The 21,488-nt window shown below is 34.9% G+C and overlaps 1 protein-coding gene across 4 annotated transcripts in view; it reads left to right on the plus strand.

Annotated features, from left to right (window-relative positions):
• The window catches only part of CNKSR2 (connector enhancer of kinase suppressor of Ras 2), a 258,137-nt gene that overhangs the window by 102,177 nt on the left and 134,472 nt on the right, over nt 1-21,488 (plus strand). For all 4 annotated transcript variants that reach the window (XM_061177887.1, XM_061177888.1, XM_061177889.1 and 1 more), the window contains exons 6-7: nt 15,321-15,440; nt 21,314-21,373. In XM_061177887.1, coding sequence (XP_061033870.1) covers nt 15,321-15,440; nt 21,314-21,373 — 180 coding nt within the window. The remainder of the gene's footprint in view (nt 1-15,320; nt 15,441-21,313; nt 21,374-21,488) is intronic.

Genomic DNA, 21,488 nt, shown 5'->3' on the forward strand with positions numbered 1-21,488 from the left:
TATTTTCACCTTCATTACAAAATATGTATTCCTTTGTTTAACTAGCTATTAAGTAAAAAGCTACAGCCTATAAAAAAGTGAGCCCTGTATATTTTATAGGAAAAGTACCAAAAAATCAAACCGTAACAGGTTATATTAGTTATAACCATTCTATTGTAACTTAATAGAAAAATGTGACACAGTACTTTAAGATTGTAGCATGTAGCAAGGTTAAAATGCAATAAAATAAAGAATCTAGAGAAAAGGAAATTTGAAATAAGAATTTTTCACTCTTGACCTGTGACAAAAAAGATCAGAGAAAAGTATTTGGTTGTATAACAGAGATAATTTACCTCTGTTGTCATTTGGATGAAGTACTTCATAAAATAATCAAACTGCCTTTACTCTGATTCTGTGTTCACCAACCTTCTAAATTTTAACTTGGCCATATTTATTGAATCAATTCATGACTTTGCATGTATTTTATTTTATTACTAGAAATACTGAGTATGAGTACATTATACTTTGTAGAAAGGCATCTTCTTTCTTCTTAATGAAGTTTGCTGTTTTTTTTTAAAATAAATTTATTTATTGTATTTATTTACTTTTGGCTGCATTGGGTCTTCACTGCTGCGCACGGGCTTTCTCTAGTTGTGACGAGCAGGGGCTACTCTTCGTTGAGGTGCACGGGCTTCTCATTGCAGTGGCTTCTCTTGTTGCAGAGCACGGGCTCTAGGCGCGCGGGCTTCAGTAGTTGTGGCACGCGGGCTCAGTAGTTGTGGCTCGCGGGCCCTAGAGCACAGGCTCAGTAGTGGCGCACAGGCTTAGTTGCTCCGCAGCATGTGGTATCTTCCCGGACCAGGACTCGAACCCGTGTCCCCTGCATTGGCAGGCAGATTCTTAACCACTGCGCCACCAGGGAAGCCCTTGCTGCTGCTTTTCTTTGTTAATCCGTTTCTTGGTTGATGCTCATCTGCCTTAATAACTTCACCTCTGTTAGAGATGAGTGACAACATAAATAACATTGAAGAGGTTTAGAAATGAATGCAATATATTTACTTCGGCAATTTTGCATTTCAGCTAGTGAGAATTTAAAGGTCTTGTCTGATAATGATTGAGACAGTGGATGGCATTAACCAATCAATTCAGCTCAGAAAGCACTTGTATTTTCATATTATTATTCCACTGCCCTTCCTGGCCTTTTTATGCAAGGATGGCCCAGCCTTCACTAGAAGGTTGTATACTTGTGTATTACTTTTCTCACAGTAAGAATTATTTTTTAAAAATAATAAAATAGTATAGTATTCCACTTGGCATGTAATACTGGGATACTTTATTTTTATTTATTTATCTATTTATTTTTGAAGCATAGTTAACTTTACAATGGAATACTTTCTTTAAAACAAAATTTTCAGAAAAGTCTCTTTCTAGGTTTCCTGTAATATAGAAGAAATCACTTGGAGTCTAAAAATCTGTGTCTGAATCCTAGTTCTATCACTTTCTATCTCAGTGACCTTAGTCAAGTGATTTAAAATTTTTTGAGCTTTTGCTCTTTTTTTAAGGTAAATTTTAACAATTAAAAAAAAATTACTGAGATAAAATTATGTTAGTTCCAGGTATACAACATAATGATTCAATATTTGTAAGAGACTTTGTTCTTAATATGTAACGTGAGTATGTGTACTCATATAACCTAGTAGAGATTACAGTAGCTTGAGATATGCACTAGAACATAAACCGCCTCAGACCAGACCCAATATCTTTATTTTGTCTGGAGGGTAAGGGAGGCATTTGTCAAGAGGAAGGAGAACTTATCACTTATGAAAACCTGCTCTATCCTAGGAATTCCAGAGGCAATACAAGCATCAGAGTGTTCTTCAATACCTGGGCAAACTGAGATAGCTCAGGAAGTTGTGAGGTGTGTCTTTTCCTGACATAGATCTCTATTTAAAGATGAGTAAAGAAAAAGAATGGGAAAGAGAAGAGGAAGTATTCTCTCATATATTAGAAGAAAATCTTTCCCCATGAAGTAAGTTTATTAAGAACATCTATTTAATGTTCTCAAGGAGAACTAAAAGAACATTGTTTTATTAAAATAGAATACCATACTATAAAGAAGGTAAGGCCACTATAAACTGAGCATAATATGGACTAAGAAAACAGTCTCTAAAACTCAGAACATGGAAAAAGAAATTAAACCATGCTGAAAGCAGCAAAAAGCAGACTGGATATTGAAGAAAATTGAAACAGTGAGACACAAGATAAACTTTAATGATGCTCAGATATTTAGTAAATTAATGAAAAGACAAAAAATGAGAGAAGATAATAGCTATAGAGTATAGATTATGGTTAACCCACCTTCAATTAATTGTTAGTTTCTAAGAAAGAAAGTAATAGGAAACAAAGATATAATAGAATAATTTAGAAATAGAAATAGGGAAATTTGGATTACTCAACAAAGTCAGAAAATGTGTTGGAAAGATAACAGTTTCAACACAAATGAACTTATATACAAAACATAAATAGAACCACAGACATAGAAAACAAACTTATGGTTACCAAAGGGGAAAGGTGGGGGGAAGGATAAATTAGGAGTTTGGGATTAACATATACACACTACTGTATATAAAATAGATAACCAACAAGGACCTCCTGTATAGCACAGGGAACTATACTCAATATTTTGTGATAACCTATAAGGGAAAAGAATCTGAAAAAAAATAGATATAAATGTGTGTATAGCTGAATCACTTTGCTGTACACCTGAAACTAACACATCATTGTAAATCAACTATACTTCAATTTAAAAAAAGAACAATTTCAAGATATTTTCTGTAACATTTTACAATTTCTATGGCAAGAAGCAACTTTACATTCATTCAACCAGTGGCAAGAGAGAGATGTGAGGTTTTGACTTCAAAGAAACAAATTTTAGAGTGTATTCACATATTTACTCTGAAACCCTAACTGCCAGAAGACAATGGAACAAAATCCATAAGCCTTTGAAGCAAAACTGTTTATATCTAACTAAATTATCATTCATAAGTGAAAGTAATAAAAAGATATTTTTAGATCAGCAGGATCACTAAAGGACCATTTTGAAAAGTATACTTGAATATGTTTACCAAATAAATGAAACAAAAGTTGAATTCCAGGATAGGAAGGTTGTGGTAGCAAAGGCCTGAAGGTGAACAACAAAACCAGATGAGATGGTGTCTTAGTTCATTCCCGCTGCTTTAACAAAAATACAATAGACTGGGTGGCTTAAACAACAAACATTTTTCACTCTTCTGGAGGCTAGGCAGTCCAAGATCAGGGCACCAGTAGATTTGGTGTCTAGTGAGGGCCTGTTCCCTGATTCATAGAGGGTCTTCACATGGTGGAAGAGGCAAGGGGAGCTCTGTGGGGTTTCTTTTATAATGACTCTAATCCCATTCAAGAAGGCTCCAAACTCATGACCCAATTACCTCTCAAAGGCTCCACTTCCAGATACCATCACACTGGGGATTAGGTTTCAGCATATGAATTTGGGGGGGATACAAACTTTGAGTCTATAACAGATGGAGAGGAATAAAAAAGTATATGAGTTCTAACTACTATTTTTTAAATGAGGGTTTTTAATGATAAATCAAAAATACAATGCAAATATCATTGAATTTATTTATTTTTTAAAGAGACAAGCTCTGTATTTCTAAATTAAACCACGAAGACTACCATTACTTTCCAGTGGCAGTTATCCTCAGAAAACAAGGATTTCCTGTAAAACTAATGAAATACAAATTTCACCTATCGATTCATAAACACAAATACACACACACATACACACACTAACACACACTAAAAATATCCAAATGCTGGTGAGAATCTGATGAAATTAGAATGGACACACCGTATTGCTAGGCATGTATGTTCATAAAACCTTTTTAAGTTTTAGTCAATTTCAAGGCTCAAAAACATTAATACTGTACTAACATTTATGTAGTGTTTAACATATGCCTTAGGCACTATTTTAAATGCTCGGTATAAACTAACTCATTTGGTCCTAATAACAACCTTATGAGGTAGGTATTATTACTATCATCTCCATTTTACAGATGAGGAAATGGAAGCATAAAGAGGTTAGATGACTTTTGCCAAGTGACACGGTTGGTCTGGCCCCAGAGTCCATATTCCTATACTATCTTGGGAATCTAGTCTAAAAATAAATTCTAAAACGCAATAACGTTTTCTGTAGAAAGAGTTTATAGCAGAATTATATGTAATAATGAAAAATAGGCAATAATAGGTTAATGCTTCAGTAAACTATGGTGCATTCACAGGATTAAATATTCATACTATTTGAAGTTGTATTTGTGAATATATGATTTATGAATAAATTATCCATAAATAAATTTATGAATATACCAAAAATATTTTGTGACAATATTAATGGAAACATTCTAAATGATAAGTAAAACCCAGATTCAAAGCATTATAAACACAGAATAAATCACCATTGAAAATTGAAAAAGAAAATATTCTATATTAATATTTACTGTGTTTATTTGGTAAGATGATAGCTGATTTTTTTTGTTTGTTCATTTCAAATGTCCTCCCAAGTTACTTCAGTTAGTTTATGTTACTTTTATAATTTTTCATTATAAAAGTAAATATTTATTATGTTTATAATCCTGATGGCCTGGAATGGGTAGTTTTATTCTCTACATAGTGAAATAGTCAAAAGAAACTTGGACAATCCATAGGTTACATTTCCTGTTCAGCTTTTTTATCTTTAAAATTGGAGAGAGTTATTTATGAGAAAGTAGTAGACTCTGAGGACCAAAAAGCTGGGTAGAAAAGAGGGTTGGTTGGTTTCAGTGGTAGACAGAGATGTCTATTAACATGAAATGTGAGAATGAATAAGAGGAGACTGGACAGCTTGGGTTTCCTTGGAACTTGCCATTAAATATAATGGAACACATGGCAGAGTGTGACCGTAAAGGACGAAAGGAAATGCAGATATCAATGTACTATATATCTGAGTGCTTGTCACCTGATGATAAAGAGGAATATATTTCACCTCTCTTGATTTGATATTTCCTTCTCAGTTAGGCTTTGTCGCTGATTACGCGTTCCCTGGCATGCTGGAGCCCATCTGTTTTTGCTCTGCACAGATCCTTGTTTTATACAGGAAATCAGATGCAGGGAATTTGGAGTTCTCTTCAGTTCTGTACCCTACTTTCTCCTTACTCCCACCTTTCACTACAATCTTTGAATCTGGAGAGAGAAGCATTCCTGAGAAGCCATTTCAGACCTTGTGCTTTAGCAGACTTATTCTGCTTGTCACAGCTCTGCTGCTCTCGCTGGTGAACCACGAACACTTGTCAGCTTTGATAAGCTCATGGAAATCCCAGGCCAGGCATTGATCATTAAAGTCACATTGTTTAAATCAGATTGTACTGAACTCAAATACACCTTTTACATTAACCAACAGTGTGATCTTGTATATGGCACTTGCTTTGTGCTAGCATTTTACCCTCATCGTTTTTATAAAGATAATGAGAGGAATAAATAAAGTAAATGCCTATTTTATTATTTTAGTGTTAACACTATCTTTTCGTTGTATAGTACTTTACAGCTTACAGGGTATTTTCATGAATGCTCTCTCTTCTCTCTCCTCTCTTTTCTCTTCAAGCTATTTTTTTTCATTACTTATTTAGGTTTGATCATGAATTAGGCTTATTTTGGCTTGTTAACTATTTGTTTTATTTCATGAAAATTTTGTGTGTACTTTTTTCCTTCCTTTAAGTGTATGCGTTCTTTACTCCTAAGCTCCATTTGGGCTGAGATTATTGTTCCTTCTCTGCTATCTAGACTAGAAATGGCTAAAACCGCATAGAACCAACAGTTAGGTTAAGAGAAGAGCCTGGAGGAGAAAATTAAAAGGTCATTTTAGACTTTGCCCCACCATCTATATCATATCATTTATGTAAGCATAGTTTCCCTCTTCTAATCTCCCAAAACCTTGCGGATTTAAGTACTAGGGCAGCAGCATGCCCCATAATAAAATAAAAGTCATCATATTAATATTTTATCTTTAGAGATGTCTTGAAAACAGTGGCGGTCTAATTACTTTATAAAAATAATCTTATATTGGTCCCTGAAGCTGTGAAATGGCAGCTTTGCCAATTATAGACTCTTCTCTTAAAGCTGTGATCTTGGGCCATTGCAAACTGAATGTTTTTGTATGGTTGACATTTTGGTTGTAACTGTAGCATTTGAACATACAAATTATGGTCAGTCTCATTAAAACATGAATTCTAATACTGAGTTTTGTAGATAGAAAGCATTAGGATGCTTCTTTATTTTGAAAGTTAATGTGACCCTTCTATTTTGGCCCCCTTCACTGTCTTTGTGGTCAATCTAAAGAAGCATGCTAACTCTATTACTGAAATAGGCATTGATTTCTTGAGTGTCGTATTAGATTATCTTCAGGTTTTGGCAGTTTGGTGCTTTATTGCTTTATAAATTTTTTAACTGTAAATTGAGTTCTCCACAACTGTTGTCTTGTACAGGAATGAAGACATCCAGATAGAATATGATGGAGTTAGAAGATGTTTGTCTTTTATGGGACAAAAAAAAAAAATGTGTATATACTAATGGGAATGTAACCACACATAAAAAAATCAAAATAATCTGTTTTCACTGTGTCTTTTTAGTGTGTCTTGATGATTTGGATAGACAGTATGTAAGTTGGTATATTATGGATGTTTTTGCTAATATCACATTTGCTGAAAACATTTTGCATTGTAAAATGCTTTCATATTCAGATTGACTCTGAGTGTACAATCCTCGCTCTCAAAGAGTATTCACTTTAGTTGTTGAGTCAAGTGAGGCTGAGTAATGTAATAGAAAGAGCAGCAATTTGAGAGTTAAAAAGATTTTGTGTCCTGACCCCATTCTGGCACTTACTAGCTGTGAACAAACTAAATTAGCCTTTCTGATTACGCTGGGGGATTGGAGTGTCTGTGATTTCAAAGGTCTAAATGCCATAAATCTTTGGTGACTAACTCACAAGATCAGTAGAAAACAGTATGACCACATAAAAGAGAGAGATTGAAGGACTATCTTAATCTAAGACCATTCTTTATGTGATCAAAGACACTATGGATTTTTTAAAACTATAGTTATTGTCACTGTAAATGTAAAGATTTCTTCAAAAAGGTAATTGAATCAGTCTGGAGATGGATATCACACGGTAACTTAAACAAGGGAAGTTTAATCTAAACTAAACTGTGATAGAAGAGTACCGATATAGATGTCAAGAGACTCTAAAAGCATGCCCTAGGACTGAGGGAGAGTACCCAAGGAAGAACAGCTTGAGGTGGACACCTTCCCCCACACTGAGGGTCAGAAATCATTAGAACAGTCAGGTTGCGGCTTCACTGAGTTGCCTAAACCAGAGCTGGTCCAGACAAGCAGGAAACAACCTTCCAGGATACAGGCAAGTGATGCTGGTAGGAGAGCTCACAGAGAGAGTGGGGTGCTGCCGTGGGTATGAGGCTGAGAGGGCCACAGGATGGTGGTCACTGAGCCCAGGCTGACGCTGTGAGGTCACTGAGGGACTGCATAGTCTGGGCATCATGGATGTCCCCACACACATGTGTCACTGATGGACATTGTAGCAGAAGCAAGAAAAAGCAAAACACTGCCCAAAGGGAAGAGAAGCCTCCTTCTCCCTGCAGTATCCCTCCAGCACCCTCTACTGGCACAAACTTAACATTGTCCTTACTGTGAAGTAGAAATATTTGAAGAGACCTGCCTGTCGTCATAGAGCAGACACTGAAGGGTGAATTTGGAGCTGAGAACCAGTAAACTAATAGCTGGTACAATGCAATTAGCTCTTTTCTCCATAAAATCATATATGGCAACTTTGAATTTCTCTACTATATGTAAAGACATTGCTCCCAGGTCTCTGCTGTTTGTTCCCTATTTGCCCATAAGCTGTATATATAGTGCCTGGATTTTCCAGAAGCTCATCCAATCATAATGAACAGCTTCACTCTTGCTGTTTGAATCTAAAGTAAAATGAAATCATCTTCCTAATAACCTACATCTTATTCGAGCCACTAATATGTCCAGACCCTTGTTAATCTTGAGCCTGGAAAGTAGTGTGCCCACGAGTGAGTACTCCTCTCATCTGTCTGGGGACTCCCTGCAAGCCTGCCTGGCTCTGCTTCCTGCCCCTGAGAGAGCAGGCAAATAGGGTGGAGATTTTCCCAGATCCAGTTCTGGTTTCCAGCTGACTGTTTCCCTATCAGAAATCAGAGGAGCAATGGAGGCTCTTGTCCCAACTTTAATTCAGACCAGGATGTCTCAGGAAAGTAGTTGTAAGTTGGAAGTGTCATGGGTCCACTTCTTGCTCATCAATGTAGGTGCACATTTGGGACTGATGTTCTCTCACTGTTTGGTACTGACTTCATCATTCTTAGATGACTATTATTTTAAAGTGTTATTGCTTCTTTTCTGTGATCAGGAACACAAGGACAGCATGGTTAATGTCAGTGATGTTAAGGACAAAGCCAAATACATCACCGGAAACACTGTCCCAGGTTGAGAAATCCTTGAGCATAGCAGTGGCATTTGAATCATGGAGCGGATACTCAGTGATTGTTGAATGAATGAATGGCTTAATGAAGCAGTGGTGGTGGTGATTTCTTTCCATTTTGCTAATTGTTTTGTTATGTTTTTTTCCCCACCATCAGAGTTTGAAACCTAAAGGGATTGCAGAGTTTTCCAGGCCTTGTTGGAACAAAGTTCATATGACCTTTATTATTTATTTGCAAATACAGTTGCTTTCTGAAGCTATTGGAAACTCTTTAATCTTTGCTGTATACAAATATAATTTTTACATGGGTTTAAAGTTGAAATTTTATTCTGTTGTGTTAGTTTTTTAAGTTTAAAAAATTGTTTCTATTCAATTCTCTTTACTCATATGAGCAATAAATTCTTCCTGTGTTGGGGAATATGTATGTAGATTAATACTTTTTAATATCAATTTAAATTCTCTTTATGAATTTTACTCTTTCAAATTTACCTGTGATTGTTCACTCTTGTGTCTTTTTTTTAATTTTTATTTTATGTTGCAGTATGGTTGATTTACAATGTTGTGTTAGTTTCAGATGTACAGCAAAGTGATTCAGTTATACATTTATCTATTCTTTTTCCCATTTAGGTTATAATAGAACATTGAGTGGCGCTCCCTGTGCTATACAGTAGGTTTAGGGTACCATTATAATTAGAAATGCAAAATTGCTAGCTCAACAGAGATCTGGCAAGTACTACAAATACTGTATTTCTGAATGAGGCTTATATAATTTAGAGTTCTCACTATTTAATATGGAATAAATTTGCACTATTTTATAAAAACAAAGCCTCTCTTGTTCACCAAATATGATGCAAATATCATGCTCAGTTGGCACAGAGTTGCATGATTTATAATACTGAATTATACTAATATATAAACCAAACAATAAAATAAAAATATGCTCTGTCCTCTAGACTATTTTAATTGAACTATTATTTATATCAATAACTATTTTAATATGTATACACTATTTATCAAAATTAAACTTTTGTTACTGTTTTCCATGTTACTGATAAGAAACCTGGATTATTTAAGCTATACTTAAATTGTAGCTTTCACATCATTCTTGCCATCTTAAAATGCATATTCATCTGTTTGTTGTTTCCTCAGTTTATCTTGGTTTTATACTCTTGTCCCTTTTATGTATGTGTATATCTGAAAGTAGAAATTTCCTTTTGTAAAACCTTTTGTTAAGCTTATGAACCTGAGGTTTTTTCCTACGTCAAATGAATGTCTGATTTTTAAATCTAAAGATATTTCCATTCATTTCCTCCAATATACTCAGAAGAATAGCCAGTATTCCACTTATTTAGAAAAACATAAATAAAAATACTTTAAGTAGCTCAATCATGTCTGGCTGAGTGTCCTCTGAGGCTAAGAGGCTAACTTAAGACTTCTTACCTACTCCTTAGCTTTTCACTATTGTTTGTACTTAGAATGCTTTCTACATTTCCTTTTTAAAATACAAAAGCTAAAACTTCACATATTAATCTAAAAAGTATCTGATAAATTCAGTGATAATGAAAGAATGCTGTTCAGAGATAATGAAATAATGCTATCTGCTAATTGGTTAGTATATTAATGTAGGGTTGCTGTTTTTCGAATCTTCACGATGACTAAAATGTTGCTTTTATGACTTTTTAAAAACCACTGTTTATTTTATACTAAACGTGCTGTGTTCAGATCTTTTTTCCCCTTAAGAACTTTTAGATTTGGGTGAACCAGCCATACACTATATGCAAACCTATATAAAATATAGTACGTATACAGAACAGAGTATGAAAACGTCCCATTTCTTCCTCAGAATATGCTCTATAATTATATTAATTCATATTTGAAATTAATGTAAACAACTGGAGAGAAAAAAAAAAGACAATACCATTAAATCCAGCCCATGACACTCTTCTGTTTTAAAAGTTTCTTAAGTCACAGCTAGCCCTCTCTGTTAACTGCTATTCAGTCACAGATCCTTTGTCACCATTTTGGGTAGTATAAACAGAATCCAGAGGATCAGTTATAATACTCATTGCCATTTTATGTTCCCTTTAACTTTACTAAAGACATATTATTTACTAGGCTTTAATTTAAAATTTAAAAATTTCCTTCTGCTTTTAGAACTAAAGATAAATAGAATTTAAAATCCTTTGGTATTTATATTGCAAAAATAGCAGAAGAATCCCCTTTATACAAGTGGTTACCAGTTATCTTCTCGCTAGGAAAGAGTTGTCCTTTTGCTGTTAAAATTTCAAGTTTTCCCAGAGAGCTGTGTCTTTCATAGTCTCAGATCTACTAGTCCTTATCTAAACTGCATTCTAAATTTCAAGAACACTTGCAGGCTCACCTTATATTTCATTATACTGTGTAGTTTAAACATGTTAATACAACATCCATTTAATACTGACATAGCTTTTAAACAATACAAAAATGAAATTGATCAGAAACAAATGGAGATTTAAGGATCGAAGTAAGAGATGGTAAGCATAATGATTAAGAATTCAAGTTGTTTTTTTTTTTTTGCCAAGGCAATGACCTTTGTCTATTTATTTAGCCTTGCTTTCTCATCTGCTAAACTGGCTATAATACTACCTACTTCAGGAAGTTGTTAAAAGGATACATGAAATAATGAAGTATTTAGCGTTGTGCAGGACACATGGTAGGTGCTCTATAATGTTAATGTTAACTTTTAATAATAAAGAATACATTTTTCTTGCTATATTATAGTTAATTTCTTTTTCTGGGCTATTAGATAGCAATAGATAATACTGTGTTTTAAAACAACATAATATCACAAATTCACTGAAGGAAAAAATTCACTTTTTACAAGGATGTGGAAGGCATTGTGCTAAATGAAATAAGCTGGACAGAGAAAGACAAATACTGTACGATGTCACTTATATGTGGAATCTAAAGAATACAACAAACTAGTGTCAGCTGAAAAAAATGCACAGTCTAAAAGCTGAGAATTATGTTTTATTTGGTGGACTTTCTGAGGACTCAAGCCCTAGAGGCAGCCTCTCAGATATCTCTGAGGGACTGCTCCGAAGAGGTAAGGGAGGGGCCAGTATATGCATGGGTTTGTGCAACAAAGACCAGGTAGTGGGAACATCAAAATATCATGTTAATTAAAGAAAACCAGACATCTCAAGTTAATGAATTTAGTACTTTTCTATGTACGGGAAGATGCAAGAGCCTGGGCTCATTGAAATCATTCCTTTGATATGCACCTTAGCTATCTAAGGCCAGTATCTTGTTCTTTCCCATCCCGAGTCACCTCAGGGTGCACCTTTGAGGATGGCTGCAGTGGCTGAGGGCTTGGTAGTGGGCAGCCCATTTGTCTCCATTCTGAGTTCCCTCAGGGCTCACTGCTGGGGGGCAGCAGTAGTGGCTGTTGGCTTGGTGGCCTCAGCATCCTTTTTATGCTGATATGGCAGGCAACATTTTTCATTCGCACTAGTGAATATAACAAAAAAGAAGCCGACTCACAGATATATGGAACAAAGTAGTGGTTACCAGTGGAGGAGGGAGGGGCAGTATAGGGGTAGGGGAGTGGGAGGTACAAACTATTGGGTGTAAGATAGGCTCAAGGATGTATTGTACAACAGGGGGAATATAGCCAATGTTCTGTAATAACTGTAAGTGGAAAGTAACCCTTAAAAATTGTATAAAAAAAGAAAAAGAAGTTCTAAACCCTACTTCAAGTTCAATAAATAAGTAAATAAATAAAAATAAATAACTTCCCTGGAACTTTGCTGTAGTACCCTTAATGTGGTTTCCTGCAGTGGCTTGATGTATGATACAGTAATGAGTATAGAATTAGCATTTAAAGCCAGGCCATTTTATACCCCTTCTAATTGGCTTATTTAGCCAAGTGCCAAATTGCTACAGTATAAAAGTTCTAGTACATTGTCTCTAAAACAGGCAGCAAGGTTCTAATGGAGTTTCTTTTCTAAGTCTTTCTATTATTTTTTCCAAAATCTTTAATCTGTTAAATCCTGATAGCTTTGCTGGTAAAGTCAGTGTTTTGCTCATCTTTCGTATTCCTGGCAGACTTAGCACATAGCAGGCATTTGGCAAACAAAATTACTCAAGAAGAGAAATCTGAAAAAATGATTTGTAACTTAATACAGTAGATTTAATTGGTTTTTTTTTTGTAAAAACACCTACAATGTAGTATTTCTGCCTTTCTTCCTTCTACTTCACTTTTAAGTGCTTCCAGTGCTTGAATAGGAGAGCTACTATTGCTCATTACCAGCGTGTTATATGAGGCCCTGAGTGTTGTAATGCACGCGTGTTGAGCCATTTTTGTATATCCATTACCTTCCTATTTATTTATACGTTGGACTCTTTTGAAATATGCTTCAGTTTGTAGAAACCACAGAGCGTTCTTTTTAGCATACTGATTTACTAATTTTCAGATTATCATGCAATTTAAGTATCCTATATAGAAACCCCTCACATTAGCATTGTTTTCCACCCCCTTGAGAAAAAGAGAAAAAGAGAAATGAAAATGAAACCACATATGGAAGGAAAGGAATAGTTAAAAGATTTAAATCTGCCCCAAATTGTTTTTCTTCCTGCCAAACAGTAGCAATTTGAACTGTAGCCGGTTTTTGTAAAGTGCTGCCATTCTGTCTTTTCCCCCGTGGCCGCTGATGAATATTTTCAAGAGAAATTAAAAAAAAAAAAACACACACACACACAGAGACTGGGGTCCCAGGATGGGCTATATAATATGGGAGTGCAAAATAAAAATATGGAGCCCCTTGTTCAAAAACAATTAAGAATTCCAAAATGGCACCAGCAAAGCATAATGATAAATGCAGGCCCTTGTGCACAGGTCACATGCCCATGAGGCTGGCCCTGTAAGGTTCCCTATTTCTGAGAGGTGGTCTTCCTGTTGGCACTTTGCTTAGCAGCTCTTGAATGAAGGGTAAATACCTTCATTGTATCTCATGAGAGCACTGAAACTTGAATATCAGAGAAAGTGAAGAGATGTGAACTCTCCATCATGACCATGCAGTGTGATTACTGGTCATTGTAAGATGATCAGCAAGGCCATGGCATTAAGAATATGACATAATTCATCCCATGAGTAAGAGCTGAGCCCTTTGAGCTTATGGAAAGCAACAGGGGAGAATAAGCATTTATTTGGTGTCTTCTTTGGATAGGAGCCATATCAGACTTTTTTTTTTTAATACATTATCCTGATTAGTCATGTAAACCATATAAAGTAATCTTTATTACCCCATTTTCTACATGTGTAAACTGAATCTCAAGGATATAAAATAACTTGCTCACAGACACACAGCAAGTAACTGGCAGTGTGATGATTGCCTACATCTCTTCATACCAAGCCCATGTGCTTTGCATGCTGTCCACTGTCTGTCCTTAGGAGCTGATAGCCACAATAAAAGTGCAGCCATGAGAAGCAAAGAGCAGGACTGCAAGAAGGGGGAGAAATTTAGCCTGGCAGTTTCTGTGGGGTGAGGAAGCTGAGCCCAGCGAAGACTGAGGCCATGGACCATGTACAGAATGCAGCAAATAAAGAGTCCTGACCAGAAGGAGGGGACTGTCTCCCTTACAGTGGAGTAATGCAGTGGTCAAAGAACAAATGTAACATGTTGGAGATGAATACAAGGTGACACCTTGAGTGCTGCAAAATTGTAGCTCCTCCTACAGTAAAGGCAAGAAAACAAAAACAAAACAACCTCCAATGTTGGACAACCAGGCTTCAGTAAGTAAATGAGAGTCTGTGAAGCATCCAAGGGCCAGAACATTTTAGAACAGTATATTCCAAGCTTCATTCACTTATGTTCTACTTTCTTCATGATTTTACCATGTCTCAGTCTTAACCATACTATTATGGATGTAACATACATTAAATCTGTTATTCTCTATCAGCATGAATAGATTTATACTAACTAAAGCACTAGCTTTCTGTCCTCAATCAAGTGAGTCTACTAACTGTTAAAGCTCATTTGCTCTTCAGTTTATTCAACTCATATTAATTGCCTTATATGTTCTAGGATCTGTCTACCAGGGTTAGGGGAGGAAGAGAAGTCAGAGATGAGTAGGACATGGTCCCTGCCTTAGAGAGCTTCGGAATGAAGTTATCATACAATTTCAGACTGTTCATAGAACATTGAGAAAGCAGGATTGAGGGAGTGCCAAACTTTGCCTGGAGTAAGGGGGAGCTTGGAAAGGTAACCTTGAGCAGGAGAGTCTAGACAAATGAGTGGGAGGAGTTCACCAAGCAGATTTGGAAGATTCATCTTCCCTGGATTTTGGCTGGATTTTTTTCTGAACTTTTCTGATCATGAAGTAAAAACCATCAAGGTTTTTGAACTTATTGAATTCACTTCCATCTAACGGTTGGCATCAAGAAGTTTTCAGATTATTAAGATTGTTTAGAAATAATCATTTTATTTTAGGTCTGATGAATCAAATAATAGAAACAAAACATAACCATAACTTTCTTGACTATTTTGATGTATAGTTCTTATATCCATAATTTAGAATATAGGTGTGTTTTATGTGTGGGTATTTCTTAACCTGAATACCTTTTTCATACAGACTTTATAGAATAAAATGCAAACTACTTTCTTCTACTGTTTTTTATTTTTCCTTGTAAAAAATGTTATAATAACAAGTGATTTATATGTTACTTACAACATGTATTTACCATAATGTTTTTTTGCTTTTTGTTTGCTTTCAGTGTAAAACTCTTTCTGGAGTCTGTGACCACATCATATCCCTGTCATCAGATCCTCTAGTTTCGCAGTCTGCCCACCTTGAAGTGATTCAGCTGGCAAACATCAAACCAAGTGAAGGGCTGGTAAGAGATACCATGTTTATCAAAGCCACCACCCATCAACAGACAGCTAATGGTATGGGCAGAGCAGCCCCCAAACATGAGAATCCATGAATTTTAACAAACTTTGAATGGTTTGGGTTTTTTTTTCCCTAGAGGAATTGAGGTAGTGGGAGTCAGTCATGATAAGAAGTTTTATAAAGATAAATGAAAATGAAAGAGAATTTAAAATGGTGATTTCTGAATTATCCTGTTTACTTTGCTAAATAAATTAGCTTTAATTACATTTTTCACCCCCTACCAAAGTTCCTTAGGTTTAAAGGAAGTTTAAGTTATGAGTTTTATAATGAGAACCACAGTGTTACCTGCCCATGCAAATGAGTGTTTTGTTTATTTTGCTTTTGTTTGTTCCACTTTTAATAGGTCTCTCTTCCCTTAGGTTGTGTAAGCTAAACAAACCCGATATTCTTTATAATTCTACTCTTTCTTTTAAGGGTGAGTAAGCAGGTGGATATTGCTAAAACTAGGCTAACATCTATGAGATGTATTTTTTATTATGTCATAATAAAGATAATCACCTCCTATATTTTGTTCACCTGATTAAAAATTGTATTGGTTCTAAATTTAACCCAAGGGAGAGCTTTTCCTTTAATGAGCCTCTAGAAAGAAAGCGTATAATATTAATATTAATGAGGGAGAGACACAAAACAAGAAACTGGCTGTAGAATATCTTACCTACTACACAACTATTACATGTTAGTTTGGTGCTACAGCGTTTCTACTTTCTCCCTAGAGGTGAATTTTCCAAGGATACTATTAATGATGTTTAGAAAGTAGAAATCTTGAAAACTAGTGTTAACAACTTAATTCAGATAATATATTCTTAAAGATCTCTATGCAGGTTTAACTTTTTATGTGGCCTTTCTTCTTCAACTGTATATATGTGTGTGTGTGTGTGTATAACTGTTTCCGAGGGCAAAGCCTTCATTGGTCACCAGTGATTTTTTGGTTTGAAGCCCTCTATTCTATACAGTGACTTTTCTCCTGTTACTTAACAAATTACTTTTGGGTAACTGTAGCTCCTTGTCTTTTTGTGGCTTTTATCTGTTTTTTCCTGGAAAGATGGAACTCAGCATCTCAGACATAGCCAAAGTATGTCATCATTGTAACCTATAAGTGTTATATCTATGTTATATCTTTGATTAGTTTAAAATTTTTATTTTAATGTTTATAAACTTATTTGAAGTAATATTTATGATTTAAATTCTTACTATTCTTTTTGGTCACATTTACAACGTCCAGTTTTATTTAAAGCATCTTTCCACCCATAGTATTAAAGATTTTCCTTTCAATATCTCCCCTTTCAGTAGTTCTGAAGGAGAGAAAGCTCTCTAAGCATGATTTGCGGAGTGGGATATTATGAACTAATTAGATTAGAAGACAGAAAACCTGGATACAAATCACTTACATAAAATAGAGCTGTGAGTGTGATCTGGGGCAGGTGAGGGAGTAAATTTAACTTCCTTGGCCTTGATATTTCCATCTGTAGAATGTTGGGGGTAGGAAGGGATGGACTAGATCCTCTTTAAAGCTCCCTCTAGCTCTATGAGTTTGCAGTTCTGAGGATGGTATTGTTCTAAGAAAAGAGCTTGTTTTTTTCCCTCTAATTACCACTGAAATAATGGGGGAAAAATAACCATGTGAAGTGAGTCAACACATTGCTCATTAATGGACTTGATGAAATCTTGATTTTCATTTTCAATGAAGGTATAGCCCTGGACAGGTCTTTTATTTTTTAAATTTCAAGTACATAGAGCTGGGTCTGCTCTTTGAAATAGTCATGAACTTAAAATGCTAAGAACCAGATTCAGTTAGTCTGGAAGACAGCTGGTAGAGAAAAGAGGACAAGTGAGTGCCTACCATTTTCCAGGTATCATCCTCACAACTCTATAGAGTAGGTATCCTTACCTACTCACAGATCCTTACCAGTTTGCCGTGTATGACATAGAGGTAATATACAGTAGAGGCAGGGTTTAAATCCAGGTAAATCTAAATGAGGTACAACTTAACAAAGATTGTTCCATTATCCCACATTTAAACTTGGGATTGCTAAAGGGAGGTATGAGATGTTTAGGAGAATGACTTTAAAACTAGAACTACTTAGAGAAATCCATTTTAAAGGACAATCAGCAACACTTCATTGGGAAAATAATTCCAAGGGAGGAAAAGAAAAAGCTAACGTGTTGAATATTAATAAAAAGAGTTAAGTGTAAAACCATTTCTTGTGATTCATGTTAAAGGGGAGATGACTAAATGGAAATTTTATATGAGTTACTCAAGGCATCATTTTAAAAATCAGCCACCTTTAAGTAAGTTTAGTCAGTCACATTTGAAATAGATTTGAGGATTTCGGTAACATTTAGCATGTGCTTAGCCATAGGAAGTGTTTAAATGAAGGAAAGAAATAGAAAGATGTGGGAGAATACCAAGCTTTAGTGAAGTTTAATCAGCCTAAAACATCTGCAGATGGTCTTCTGGCTCTTTCAAAACAGAACATCTCACATAGGTAAAAGGTAACTACTTTGTTCTTGCACTGATAAACTGGATAGATTGTTCATCAGCTTTCTACCTAATTAGTCAAATCTCCTAGGATTTCTTAGTTTTGAGAGTCCTGAGCATTATAAGGAATGGTGGGAAATGTGCTTAGTAATGGTTAAAATATATCAAACTAGCTTCTAAAATGCTTTTAAACAACAATAATTAGCAGAAAGTTAAAGGAAGGAAAATGAGAGCTATTGGAACATATCAAAACTAGATCAGAGCCAAGAGATAGGTTGAATAGAGAGGAAAGGGCTTGGGGAACATCCTTGGGGAAGCCTCTTTGCCTCAGAGAGTTCTTTTGCTGTTTAGGCACTTGGACTATCTCCAAATATGCCTTCTTCCATTGACTTGACTGTGAGGTGGCTTTGGCTCCCGTTGGTTAACCGACATTTGGAGATGGTGAAGCAAATGTCATTTTGGCAAGCTGAACAGAAGAGAGGGAGCTGTTGGAGTCAGCTCCAGAATTAATTAATTGGTTAAAAAAAAAAAAAAGCAAGAAGGAAGAATGAAGATTTTGATGAAATGGAAGACCAGATTGATCTCAGTTCCAGAAAAAGAGCCATTTGAATTACATGTCCTCCTGCTGTTTGACCCTTTCTCAGAGGTGACCAAGTGATCAGATGTATTTCTGTGGACTCTTCATTATTCAGGAGATGATTAGTTTGAAAGTCATCCAAGCAACTTGTTTCTTCTCTTACTTTCTTTTGGTGCCTGACTTTTGGCCATTTTTCTCATTAGTACTACCAGAGGGAGATGAAAAATCTGAAGAAGTCAGTCTTGATTAATAAAAGCAGTTAAAACTAATGGTTTATTGAGGTTAGAAATGAAAATACTGCATAAAACAAAATATCTTCATTCTTTGTGGCATTTTAAAAATGTGCTTTATTTCTATTTTATTGCTCATAACTGTGACGTTGCTAGAACTGAACTCTGTATACATAGCTCTATCCTTCTTTATTTAAGCATTTAAAAAAATTTTTGTTCATCTGAAAAAAATTAGCTTTAATATAAATTACATAACATTTAATTATATATAAATAATGATGAAATCCTCTTCCTATAACTAATAGATACTTGCTTTATCTTACAATTGCCATTTTAAAAGTTCCTGGTATGTGCAATAATTACATAGGAATTTTATTTCATTAGTCATAACTAGATTATCTCCATGAGTTCTTATGACCCCAATGAATATAATGACTTTTCTAAACATTTATCTTAGGAGACTAGACTTTCTCTATGACCCAATCATTTTAAGAAATTATATAGAGCTTTTGTCCAACACCTTAATTCATAATCAGTAACGCACAGTGTTGAAAGAAGTGTGGAGAAAAATAAAATAAGCTTTTGCTTATAATTGTCAGAAGAGATGGGTGATTTAAATAAATTTGTAAAATATCAAACCCAGTTACTCTTTATAACCACTTTGCACGTAGTATATGTGTGCTAGAGAGGTCTTAGTCTTTTTAGAATAGATGTTAAACAGTGAATGTTTGACTCAATATCTAGTTTCCAAATATTATGTTCTAATAAGAAAAGTGAAGGTGTACAACTCTCTTGTTAATAAATCTGTAAATTAGGAGCCTCATGGTGGAGAGTGTGGTTAGGAGTCAGATTGCCTGGGCTTGAAACCTGGCTTCACCTCCTTTGGCCAACTCCTCAGTTTCCTTATTTCTGAAACAGAGATAATGACAGTTTGTACCACACAGGCTATTGTGAAATAAATGTCAAACACTTAAAACAGTCCTTAGCACAATAGAATTCACAGAAAAATTAACATCTTTTAAAATTACATTCATTTTGTTTCACATCAGAGATCCAGGCTCAGCCATTTTTCTAGGTACCAACATCTTAGACATACGACATTACTGAAATGACTTTTCAGAATTAAACCTACCCAATGACTTCTTAATAGTTCCATGCCATGAACTTACTGCTTCTTGTTTTTATTTGTTACTTATTTTCAGTGAAAACACATGTGTATTCAGGTATAGAAATATATAATTGACATAAAGTTATAGGAAATTAACATAGTAATTGTCTACTTCACATAATTGTTAAAATATATGCTTTTTCTGAAATGATTGTTGTTAGTTATTAAGCCCCTTATGTTTCAGACTTCAACTTTATTAAAATTAGTACTTTTTAATTTTTGAAGTCAATATTTTGAGATGCAAAGCACTTTTGACGTAAAACTCAGTTAATTTTTACCCGAAGAGAATTTAAAGTAACAGAATCGTCCTTAGACAGGAAAAAAGGCCATTCACAGAATCATCTATTTTTGTTCTGATTTACTTAAGTGAAAATATTTCAATATTTAAAATCTGAATACTTTCTTGTGATATTTTTTTTAAGATCCTGTCACTATGCATAATTTAAAGCTTTCATTTGCTCTTAAAGCTTGCACAATTTGAAGGTTTCTGGTTAATCTTTAAACTTTAATGAAGCTTTTTCTAAAATCGCTTTATTTAAATGGAAATGGAATCTCACCCTCTTTGTTGGAAGGAGGGGTTGCCACACATTACCTCCGAATTATTTTTTTTAATTTTTGTTTAGAATTAAAAAAATTTTGTGGGGGCCACACCGTGAGGCTTGTGGGATCTTAGTTCCCCGACCAGGGATCGAGCCCGGGCCCTCAGCAGTGAGAGCACAGAGCCCTAACCAGTGGACCGCCAGGGAATTCTGCCTCTTAATGATTGATATAGAGATGATTGGATGTAATTATTAAAACTTCATCAGTAAGAAATTAAGGCAGAAAATGTAGGATACCACAAAAGAGGAACAGAAAAAAAATTTATATAAGCAATATTTTATCATTCTTCTGTCTCCAGTAGTTCTGTAGTGGCTCTGGAGAAACCTACTTTTTATTGTGTAATATGAATCAAGTATAATAAGCTAATAACATCCCAATATTTGAATTTCCCATTGTAACTTTTATTTTGCCACAGAACATGTAGTAATGGATTTTGAGGGGAGTGAGGTGTGTTATTCCTTCAGGATATTGAATTACCATGCTGCATTTCGTAAGTTTCATAGGCAATTCACTTTTCAAGAAATCATTTGATTAAGCTGAGTACAGGCTTCTTCGGGCAAACTTTAGAAGCCAGAACATTCAGAGAGGAATTTCTTACCAGTTTAAAGACAGCCTTATTGGATCATGGATTCATCCCCGGGGCAATGGCAATTCTAATTTGATAGGGCTTTTTTTTTTTTTTTTTTTTTGGTAAATGAGGTTATAATATACTTGAAAATATTTCAGTTGCTTCACTTATTTTTCTATGCTGTCTTTTTCTTAGGGTATGTATATTAAATCAACATATGATGGCCTCCATGTAATTACTGGAACTACAGAAAATGTAAGTATTCTAACATTTCATATTTTGGTGTGTGTTTTTCCTTTTATTGTTAAACAACTTATGTAACACATAATTGAGGTTGACTTCTGAGGACGTGAACAGATTAGGATATAAA

The sequence above is a fragment of the Eubalaena glacialis genome, chromosome X (genome assembly GCF_028564815.1).
Source record: "Eubalaena glacialis isolate mEubGla1 chromosome X, mEubGla1.1.hap2.+ XY, whole genome shotgun sequence".
In the NCBI taxonomy this organism is placed as follows: domain Eukaryota; kingdom Metazoa; phylum Chordata; class Mammalia; order Artiodactyla; family Balaenidae; genus Eubalaena; species Eubalaena glacialis.